This window comes from Haemorhous mexicanus, chromosome 30 (genome assembly GCF_027477595.1).
Source record: "Haemorhous mexicanus isolate bHaeMex1 chromosome 30, bHaeMex1.pri, whole genome shotgun sequence".
In the NCBI taxonomy this organism is placed as follows: Eukaryota; Metazoa; Chordata; class Aves; order Passeriformes; family Fringillidae; genus Haemorhous; species Haemorhous mexicanus.
The window spans coordinates 1,247,715-1,259,021 of record NC_082370.1 but is presented as its reverse complement, the minus strand read 5'-3'; the positions used below and the strand labels follow the sequence as shown (position 1 = coordinate 1,259,021).

Here is an 11,307-nt window from a genome sequence, read left to right as displayed (position 1 = left end):
TCCTTTCCTTTCCTTTCCATTCCTTCTTCCTTTCCTTTCCTTCCTTCCTTCCCTTCCCCCTTCCCTTCCCTTCCCTTCCCCTTCCCCTTCCCCTTCCCCTTCCCCTTCCCCTTCCCCTTCCCCTTCCCCTTCCCCTTCCCCTTCCCCTTCCCCTTCCCCTTCCCCCTTCCCCTTCCCCTTCCCCTTCCCCTTCCCCTTCCCTTTCCCCTTTCCCCTTTCCCCTTTCCCCTTTCCCCTTTCCCCTTTCCCCTTTCCCCTTTCCCTTCCCATTAAATCTTTTCTTCTATTCTTTTAGTATAGTTTCAATATATAATTTTTTAAAATATAATATACATCATAAAATAATAAATCAGCATTCTGAAACCTGGAGTCAGGATTCTCATCTCTTCCCTCATCCTGGGACCCCTCTGAGCACCACCACACATGAAGGACAGCTCCCTGTGCCTCCACCTTGCTTCCATCCACAACGCACTAAAAACCCAATTTTCTCCCCCAGTGACACACCCACGCTGCTCTCTGTGATCCATTCCACACTTTTGTGGGTTCCAGCCCATCTGAAGTTTAGGGAGCTTTCTCCAGGGATGAGGTCCAAGTCAGAGCTGTCCTGGGCTTGGAGCAGACAGAGGAACATCCCTGGCATTGCAGAGCTGCTCTGGGCTTGGAGCAGACAGAGGGCATCCCTGGCATTGCAGAGCTGCTCTGGGCTCGGAGCAGACAGAGGAACATCCCTGGCATTGCAGAGCTGCTCTGGGCTTGGAGCAGACCGAGGGCATCCCTGGCACTGCAGGGCTGCCCTGGGCTCGGAGCAGACCGAGGGCATCCCTGGCACTGCAGAGCTGCCGTGGGCTCAGAGGAGACAGAGGAACATCCCTGGCACTGCAGGGCTGCTCTGGGCTTGGAGCAGACCGAGGGCATCCCTGGCACTGCAGGGCTGCCCTGGGCTCGGAGCAGACCGAGGGCATCCCTGGCACTGCAGAGCTGCCCTGGGCTTGGAGCAGACAGAGGAACATCCCTGGCACTGCAGGGCTGCTCTGGGCTTGGAGCAGACAGAGGAACATCCCTGGCATTGCAGGGCTGCCCTGGGCTCGGAGCAGACAGAGGAACATCCCTGGCACTGCAGGGCTGCCCTGGGCTTGGAGCAGACAGAGGAACATCCCTGGCACTGCAGGGCTGCCCTGGGCTTGGAGCAGACCGAGGAACATCCCTGGCACTGCAGAGCTGCCGTGGGCTCAGAGGAGACAGAGGAACATCCCTGGCATTGCAGGGCTGCCCTGGGCTCAGAGCAGACCGAGGGCATCCCTGGCATTGCAGAGCTGCTCTGGGCTTGGAGCAGACCGAGGAACATCCCTGGCATTGCAGGGCTGCCCTGGGCTTGGAGCAGACAGAGGGCATCCCTGGCACTGCAGGGCTGACCGGGGCTTGGAGCAGACAGAGGAACATCCCTGGCACTGCAGAGCTGACCAGGGGCTCTCTGTGCTTCGTTGCAGACGCGGATGCAGAGCCTGCAGCCCGACCCCAAGCTGGGGTTGCAGGGCTGACCAGGGGCTCTCTGTTGCTTCGTTGCAGACACGGGTGCAGAGCCTGCAGCCCGACCCCAAGCTGGCATTGCAGGGCTGACCAGGGGCTCTCTGTGCTTCGTTGCAGACGCGGATGCAGAGCCTGCAGCCCGACCCCAAGGCCCAGTACCGGGGCGTGTTCCAGGCCCTGCGGAAGATGGTGCGGACCGAGGGCTTCTGGAGGCCCCTGCGGGGCATCGATGTCACCATGCTGGGGGCTGGCCCTGCCCACGCCCTCTACTTCGCCTGCTACGAGAAAATGAAAAAGTCTCTCAGTGATATTTTCCAGCCAGGAGGAAACAGCCACTTGGCCAATGGTATTGTGGGGGGTTGCCCTAAAAAACCCCTATTTGTGGTTATCAATATTCCTTGCTTATCAACCTGTTCCTTGCTTGCTTCTCACTCAGCCAAGTGCCTCTTCCAGTCTAAATTCTTATTTGATCTCAATTTTTTCCAGCACAAATCATCAATTCTTATTTAATCTCAAATTTTTCCAGCATAAATCATCAATTTAGTGGAGGAAACAGCCACTTGGCCAGTGGTATTTTGGGGTTTGCCCTAAAAAACCCCAGTTATCAGTATTCTTTGCTTGCTTCTCACTCAGCCTAGTGCGCCTCCCAGTCTAAATTCTTATTTAATCTCAGATTTTTCCATCACAAATCATCAGTTTATTGGGCTAAAGGTGTTGAGGTGCAGCTGAGCTGTTCCTACATTGCCGTGGAATCAAAGTTGGGGAAGATCTTCAGGATCGAGTCCCACCTCTGAAGGTGTCACCTCAAGGTGTGATCTCACGTTGAAGGCATCACCCCAACCTCTGGAGGTTTGGACTCCGGTGTCCTTGGGAGTGCTCTGCAGTCCTAGGGATCCATCCAGGGGGATCCCATCCAGGGGGATCCATCAATGGGGATCCATCAATGGGGATCCATCCAGGGGGTCCCATCCATAGGGAATCCATCCATGGGGATCCCTTCCATGGGAATCCATCCAGGGAATTCCGTCCATGGGAATCCATCCAGGGGATCCATCCTCCATCCTCTGTGTGCTGTAGCTTTTAGCAGGAGCTTTTCCCTTTTCAGCCCAGCAGGAGGCCTGGAGCGGAGCAGCCCAGGCTGTCCCCAAGGGTTTGTGCTGGAGATTCCCGGGGTTTTGCTGGTGGCAATCTGCCGTGGGCTCACTGAGCTCAGGGAGGGGAACGAAATCCTTCTGCCCTTTGCTGGGAGCACGCTGCTGTGGTGGCAGCAGGAGGAGCAGAGCTGGGGCTGCCCTGAGCAGCAGTGGTTGGGGCTGGAGCTGGAGGTGGGAGCCAGGATCAAAGGGAAGGAGTGGCTGCAGAGCTGTCCCGGGGATGGCTCGGGGCTGGCTGGGCTTGGCACGGCCTGGGCACTGAGGCTGAGCAAAGGGATGGAAATCCCTAATTGGGGATGTGCTGAAGCATCCCTAAGCATTGCTCACCCTGGCTCAGGCGCCGCGGCTGGCTGGGGCGACGGATCCTGGGAATTGCTGGGAAGAGCAGAGGTGGGGGCTGGGAGTGGATCCGGGCGCTCTCCGGGTGCGGCTCCTGCCCTGGGAATCTGTGCGGGGGCCCTGCGGGTGGGAGCTGGCTGCTCCCTCAGCGGGGTGGGATCCACCGTGGATGGATTCCCCATGGATGGATTCCCCATGGATGGATTCCCATGGATGGGATCCCCATGGATGGGGTCCCCATGGATGGGGTCACCTGTGGATGGATTCCCCATGGATAGGAGCCCCGGCCATGGATGGGATCCCCATGGATGGATTCCCCATGGATGGATTCCCCATGGATAGGATCCCCACATGGATGGGCTCCCCATGGATGGGCTCCCCATGGGTGGGGTCCCCATGGATGGGATCCCCTGTGGATGGATTCTCTCATGGATGGGCTCCCCATGGATGGATTCCCCATGGATAGGATCCCCACATGGATGGAGCCCCCCCCCCATAGTGGGATCCCTGCCCCAGATGGATCTCCCATGGATGGGATTCCTCCATGGATGGAGCCCCCCTGGATGGGATCCCCATGGATGGATTCCAGTGGAAGGGGTCCCCATGGATGAAGCCCCCCTGGATAGATTCCCCATATGTGGGATCCCCCATGGATATGATTCCCCTGGATGGATCCCCGTGGATGGATCCCATGGATGGATTCACATGGATGGATCCCTGTGTGGATCCCCAGGATGTATCCCTGGATGGGATCCCCTGGATGGATTCCCATGGAGTGGGATTCCTGGGTGGATCCCCCTGGGTGGATCCCCCTGGGTGGATCCCTGGATGGATCCCCCTGGGTGGTTCCCCATGGATGGATCCCATGGATGGATCCCCATGGATGGATCCCTGTGTGGATCCCCAGGATGTATCCCTGGATGGGATCCCCTGGATGGATTCCCCTGGATGGATTCCCATGGATGGGATCCCATGGAGTGGGATTCCTGGGTGGATCCCCAGGATGGATCAGTGGGTGGATCCCCCTGGGTGGATCCCCGGGGTGGATCCCCTGGGTGGCAGCAAGGCCCTTGGAGGCAGGGTCTGTCTTCTCAGGGCTGCTCTCCCTGCAGGCATTGCTGGGAGCGTGGCCACGCTGCTGCACGACGCCGTGATGAACCCTGCCGAAGGTAACGCTGGAATTCGGGAACGCTGCTCCCTCGGACACCCTGCCCGGGAATCCAGGCACAAATCCCTGCTGGCCCTGCTCCCTCTGGCCCTGGCAAGGGCAGGAAGAGCCCGGGGCTGCCCCCAGCTGGGACACCTCAAAGCCACCAACGCAGGGAGCAGAGGGAGAGCAGCCAGCCGGGATTCATCCCTGGATCCCTGCGGTGCACTGGGACTTGGCGGGGAGGTGTCCCCTGCACTGTCACCACCCTGCTGCTCCTTGGGGCAGTGGCTCTGCTCTTCCTGAAGCTTTGGGGTCACCAAGCCGAGCTCGGGGTGTTGGATGAGCCCACGGAGGGACTGTGAGATCCCTGGGGAGGTGGAGTGGCAGGAGAAGGCCTCAGGAAAATGAGGATTACAGGGAAATGCAGCTCCGTGACAATGCTGCCACCTGCCAGCTCCTCAGTGTCACTGGGCGTGCTCCTCAGTGGGCAGTCTCTGAAGGAGAGCCCTCCAGTGTAGCAAATCCTGTCAGTCAAACCCTGATTAATTCGGTTAAATTAATTGGCCTCGTTAGTCACTGCAGCCAGTGAGGCTGGAGGGGGTGTGTGACACCCCTGGGGATGCTCAGGTGTGACCTCACCTTCCCACCCTCACACTGCTGGCTTTGTGCACCCTGAGCAGCCTGGCTCCAGGGGGAGCTGAGGGGTCAGGAGCTAACCCTGAGGAGGGGGTTCATTAGGACTGGTGGGTCATTAATTAACCCTGAGGAGGGGGTTCATTAGGACTGGTGGGTCATTAATTAACCCTGAGGAGTGGGGTTCATTAGAACTAAAGGGTCATTAATTAACTCTGAGGAAGGGGTTCATTAAAACTAAAGGGTCATTAATTAACTCTGAGAGGCGGGTTCATTAGAACTAAAGGGTCATTAATTAACCCTGAGAGAGGGGTTCATTAGAACTAAAGGGTCATTAATTAACCCTGAGGAGGGTGTTTCATTAGGAAGTGAGCTCTGAGCTGTCCCCACGTCTGTCCTGAGCTCTGGGGGCACTGGGCAGCTCAGGGGGTTTGGTTTGGGTGAGGGGAGCTCGGGGCTGTGCCTGGGGTCACTCTGGGGGCTGTGCCAGGCAGGTCTGACCCCAGCTGAGAGTGTCCCTGTCCCCAGTTCTGGGGGCACTGGGCAGCTCAGGGGGTCAGTTTGGGCAGGGAAGGGGAGCTCGGGGCTGTGCCAGGCAGGCTGAGCCCAGCTGAGCAGTGTCCCTGTCCCCACGTGTCCCCGAGCAGTGGTGAAGCAGCGGCTGCAGATGTTCAACTCTCCGTACACGTCGGTGCTGGGCTGCGTGCGGACGGTGCACAGGACCGAGGGCTTGGGAGCCTTCTACCGCAGCTACACCACGCAGCTGACCATGAACGTGCCCTTCCAGGCCATCCACTTCATCACCTACGAGCTGATGCAGGAGCACCTGAACCCCCACCGCCAGTACCACCCCCAGTCCCACATCGTGGCCGGCGCCGTGGCCGGAGCCGTGGCCGCCGCCGCCACCACGCCGCTGGACGTGTGCAAGACGCTGCTGAACACGCAGGAGAACACGGCCCTGAGCTCCCTCAAGATCAGGGGGCACCTGTCGGGCATGGCCAACGCCTTCAGCACCGTTTACCAGCTGGGAGGGGTCCCCGGCTTCTTCAAGGGCGTGCAGGCCCGGGTCATTTACCAGATGCCCTCCACGGCCATCGCCTGGTCCGTGTACGAGTTCTTCAAGTACTTCCTCACCAAGCGCGCGCTGGAGAGGAGAGCCTGAGGAGCCCAGAGAGCCCCGGGGAGGGCGGGCGGGGCCTGCCCGGGCTCCTGGCACGCTGCCCCGCTGCAACTGCGCTGCACTGCTGCCCCCACGTCCCCTGGGGCTCGGCACTGAGGGACCCGGCGGCTCCGGGGATCCCTGGACACCGAGTGTGTCCCTGTCACTGAGTGACCCAGGGGATCCCTGTCACTGAGTGTGTCCCTGTCACTGAGTGACCCAGGGGATCCCTGTCACTGAGTGTGTCCCTGTCACTGAGTGACCCAGGGGATCCCTGTCACTGAGTGTGTCCCTGTCACTGAGTGACCCAGGGGATCCCTGTCACTGGGTGTGTCCCTGTCACTGAGCGACCCCGGGGATTCTTGGTCACTGAGTGTCCCCCTGTCACTGAGTGACCATAGGGATCCCTGGACACCGGGTGTCCCCCTGTCACTGAGTGACCCTGGGGATTCCAGGGATCCGTGGTCACTGGGTGTGTCCCTGTCACTGAGTGTCCCCCTGTCACTGAGTGACCCTGGGGATTCCAGGGATCCCTGGTCACTGGGTGTGTCCCTGTCACTGAGTGTCCCCCTGTCACTGAGTGACCCTGGGGATTCCTGGTCACTGGGTGTCCTCAGGGACTGCTGTCACTGAGTGCCCCGGGGGTTCCGGGGATCCCTGGTGTCTGCGTGTCCCCAGGGGTTCTGGGGACTCCTGGTCACTGAGTGTCCCCCTGTCACTGAGTGACCCAGGGACTCCTGCTCACTGAGTGTCCCCAGGGATTCTGGGGACTCCTGGTCTCTGAGTGTGTCCCTGTCACTGAATGTCCCCAGGGACTCCCGGTCACTGAGTGTCCCCAGGGATTCCTGTGGAGTTTCCCAGGGATTCCCATGGTGCTTCCCCAGGATCCCTGGTCACTGAGTGTTCCCAGGGATTCTGGAGATTCCTGGTCACTGAGTGTCCCCCTGTCACTGAGTGTCCCCAGGAACTCCTGGACACTGAGTGTTCCCAGGGATTCTGGAGATTCCTGGTCACTGAGTGTCCCCCTGCCACCAAGTGTCCCCAGGGATTCCTGTGGTGCTCCCCCTGCTCACTCAGTGTCCCCCTGTCACTCAGTGTCCCCAGGGATTCCTGGTCACTGAGTGCCCCTTTCCCTTCCTTAAACAACAACAAAAAAAAAGAGTTTATACAGACTTTGATATTAATATATATCTATTTAATAACTTTATTTGGAAGCAGTGAAACCTCAAGCTTCTCTTTTTCTGGAAATGAGATGGAAGATGGAGTTTACTCCTTGCTGAAGGTTTAGGTTATCCAACCTAAGCTGGTTTTGTTTTTTTTTTTAATTATTTTTTTATTTTTACAGCAGAGAAACAAAAATGTCCTGGCACAGAAGTTAATTTTATATAAATATAAAAGAGCTGGATAATGTTTATCCTTTATTTTTCTATGTAGGCAGTTGGGTGGTTTTAAAATGCTTTTACAGCTGGCTGCAAAGCTGTTTTAAAAGGGCTCAGTTCTTCCCTGCTCTAAGGAAGACCCAAAATCACTGAATTTATGGCCAGATTGGCTTTCATCACCCAGGTGCTGGCCTGGCTTCTCCTCTGGGTGTCAGGTACTTGGAAGCCCCTTGAGGGGACAGGGGACATCTCTGGGAGCACCTGGAGCATCCCAAAATCCCTCTGTGAATCTCAGTTCTGTTTGTTACAACTCTCAAAATGCAGATTTTTAGCCAATATTGTTCTTTTCCATTCAGACTTGCCAAAGGTACATGTTCATGGCAGGGACAGCTGACAGCCTTCATCCCCGCTGAGTTCATTCCCTCCTCTTCCTCCCTGGAGCCCTGGTCCCATTCCGGGAGCTCTCCTGGATCCCAGGGGGTGCCTGGAGCTGCTGCTGGCAGAGCCCCTGGCAGCTCCCAGCCAGCCCCAGACCCTTGGGAACATCCCAGAGGCACCTCCAGCCCTCCCTGCTGCTCATCCCTGGCCAGGAGGGACCAAAACCCCACCTGGAGGGACAAAACCTCACCTGGAGGGAGAAAAATCCCATCTGGAGGGACCAAAACCCCACCTGGAGGGACCAAAATCCCACCTGGAGGGACCAAAACCCCACCTGGAGGGACCAAAACCCCACCTGGAGGGACCAAAACCCCACCTGGAGGGACCAAAATCCCACCTGGAGGGACCAAAACCCCACCTGGAGGGGGAAAGCCCCACCTGGAGCAGCTCCTCATTCCCTGGGTTTGGTTTTCCTGCTTGGAATGCTGAGTGGGAAGGGTGGAAGCCTCCCTGCTCCAGCTGGGAATGGCTCTCCAAATTCAATTCCATCCTCCAGCTGCTTCCTTTGAGATCAGGAGGGAATTTTGGGATCCTGGATGTGCAAATTCAAATTCCAGGACCCAGGACCCATTTGAATCCAGGATCAATTCCATCCTTCCCAAACCAAATTCCATCATTTGTAAGATCAGCAGCCAAGGAGGGATTTTGGGGATCCTGGGTGTGCAAATTCAAATTCCAGGATCCATTTCCCATTTGAATCCAGGGGTCAGTTCCATCCTTCCCAAACCAAATTCCATCTTTTAGGTGGAATTCTAAATTGCATTTTCCACTCCCTTGTAAGATCAGCAGCCAAGGAGGGATTTTTGGGAGCCTGGATGTGCAAATTCCAGTTCCAGGATCCATTTCCAGTTTGAATCCAGGGGTCAATTCTATCCTTCCCAAACCTAATTCCATCCTTTAGCTGCTCCCTTGGGAGATCAGCAGCCAAGGAGGGATTTTTGGGATCCTGGATGTGCAAATTTGAGTAACAGGATCCATGTCCCATTTGGGAATGGCTCTTCCAAAGCAAATTCCATGCTTTAACCTCTTACTTGGGAGATCAGGAGAGATTTTGGGGATCCTGGATGTGCAAATTCCAGTTCCAGGATCCATTTCCAATTTGAATCCGGGGTGAATTCCATCCTTCCCAAACCAAATTCCATCTTTTAGGTGGAGTTCTAGATTGCATCTTCCACTCCCTTGGAATATCAGCAGCCAAAGAGGGATTTTTGGGATCCTGGATGTGCAAATTCCAGTTCCAGGGATCAATTCCATCCTTCCCAAACCAGGTTCCATCCTTTAGGTGGAATTCTGAATTCCATCTCCCACTCCCTCGGGAGATCAGCAGCCAGGGAGGGATTTTGGGGAGCAGTTCCAGGATCCCCTGGGGATCCCTGGGGCTGTCCCCCCAGCCAGGTCAGGTTGTTGGGGTGACCCCGAGCAGGTCTCACCTTCCCCAGAGTTTTTGGAGCAGGGAATGCCGGATCCCCCCGGCGGTGCCGCCTGTGCCTTGGGGGAGCCATCCCCGTGTGAAAGGAGCTTTTTCTGCCTTTTGTGTCTTAGCCCCAATGAATCCCCACACCAAAGGCTCCCCGTGCCTCAAGTGGGAGCATCCCGCTGGATTCTCCTGCTCTCGGTGGGCCTGGAGCTCTCAGAGCTGAAATTTCTCCTGGAGGAGCCGGAGAGTCCCTCCCGGAGCCAGAGCAGCCTGGAAAATCCCCCTGGAGATGGAATTGGGGGGGTTAATGCTGAAAAGCCAAAATGTGGGGTAATTCCAGCTTTTTCTGGAATTCCTGCTCCATCCTCCTCCTCTTATGGATATCTGTGCCCTGGGAGAAGCTCAGCTCCTCCTCGGAGTAACCTGGGAGTAGGGACACAGGGATGGTGGGGAGGGGGTTTGGGCATCCTGGGGCAGGGGCAGATCCCCGGGGATGGGAGGGAAAGTCAGCCAGGATCTGCTGGGAATTGGCTCCTCCTCAGCCTGGGAGTGGAAAATCCTTCTGGGAAAGGGAAAATCCATTCTGGGAGAAGGAGAATCCTTCTGGGAAAAGGGAAAATCCGTTTTGGGAGAGGGAAAATCCATCCTGGGAAAAGGAAAATCCATTTTGGGAGAAGGAAAATCCTTCTGGGAAAAGGGAAAATCCATTTTGGGAGAGGGAAAATCCATTTTGGGAGGAGGAAAATCCATTTTGGGAGAAGGAGAATCCTTCTGGGAAAAGGGAAAATCCATTTTGGGAGAGGGAAAATCCATCCTGGGAAAAGGAAAATCCTTCTGGGAGGAAGAAAATCTGTACTAGGAGCAGAAAAATCCATTTTGGGAGGAGGAAAATTCTCCTAGGAGGAGAAAGTTTGTAATGGGAAAAAGAAAATCCATCCTGGGAGGAGGAAATTCCTTTTGTGAGGAGGAAAATTCATCCTGGGAGGGGAAAAAATCTCCTGGAGAGAGGAAAATCTGGACTGGGAGGAGGAAAATCCATTTTGGGAGGAGGAAAATTTCCTGGGAGGAGAAAAATTTGTATTGGGAAGAAGAAAATCCATCCTGGGAGAAGGGAAATCCTTTTGGGAGGAGGGAAATTCGTCCTTGGAGGAGGAAAATTCTGAAGAGAGGAAAATCTGGACTGGGAGGAGGAAATTCCTTTTGTGAGGAAGAAAATCCATCCTGGGAGGGGGAAAAAAATCCATCCTGGGAGGAGAAAAATCCATTTTGAGAGGAGAAAAATCCGTTTTGAGAGGAGGAAAATCCATTCTGAGAGAAGGAAAAGTCTCCTAGGAGGAGAAACGGAGGATGAGGAAATTTCCAATTCTTATTCCCTTTTTTTTTTTTTTTTTTTGGCTTTTTTGCCTTGGCAAAGATAAAATAAAATTAAATTTTAAAAAGTGTTTTTTTCGCTGTTTGCGCTGCAGGGTGTGGGTGTGAAATGCTGCTGCAGGTGTGGTGTCACTGGAGCTGGAGGAAATAAAAATATCCCGATTTTTTGGGTCCTTTTGGAGTTGGTGTTTGTCCTCGGGAAGGAGGGAGGGGCCGGCTCAGCCCTGAGGGAATGGAGCCGTCTGGAACCCGGGGGAATCCCGACCGGGAGGGGGAAATCCATCCTGGGAAAAGGGAAATCCTTCTGGGAGAGGGAAAATCCTTCTGGGAGGGGGAAAATCCTTCTGGGAAAAGGAAAATCCATTTGGGGAGGAGGAAATCCATCCTGAGAGGGGGAAAATCCATCTGGGAGAGGGAAAATCCATCTGGGGAGGAGGAAATCCATCCTGGGAAAAGGAAAATCCATCTGGGAGGGGGAAAATCCATCTGGGAGAGGGAAAATCCATCCTGGGAAAAGGAAAATCCATCTGGGAGAGGGAAAATCCATCTGGGAGGGGGAAAATCCATCCTGGGAAAAGGAAAATCCATTTTGGGAAAAGGAAAATCTATTTTGGGAAAAGGAAAATCCATACTGGGAAAAGGAAAATCCATCCTGGGAGGGGGAAAATCCATCCTGGGAAAAGGAAAATCCATTTTGGGAAAAGGAAAATCTATTTTGGGAAAAGGAAAATCCATACTGG

General features: G+C 55.4%; 1 protein-coding gene across 4 annotated transcripts in view; it reads left to right on the top strand.

Moving 5' to 3' along the window:
• SLC25A37 (solute carrier family 25 member 37) overlaps positions 1–10,740 on the top strand; it is a 20,636-nt gene extending 9,896 nt beyond the window's left edge. For 2 of the 4 annotated variants that reach the window (XM_059870721.1, XM_059870724.1), the window contains exons 2-4: positions 1,645–1,873; positions 4,133–4,189; positions 5,591–10,740. In XM_059870721.1, coding sequence (XP_059726704.1) covers positions 1,645–1,873; positions 4,133–4,189; positions 5,591–6,132 — 828 coding nt within the window. In that variant the 3' untranslated portion in view covers positions 6,133–10,740. Of the gene's footprint in view, positions 1–1,644; positions 1,874–4,132; positions 4,190–5,450 lie in introns of all 4 variants that reach the window. The other 2 variants (XM_059870722.1, XM_059870723.1) reach the window with 2 other exon arrangements.
• The last annotated feature ends 567 nt before the right edge of the window (positions 10,741–11,307 follow it).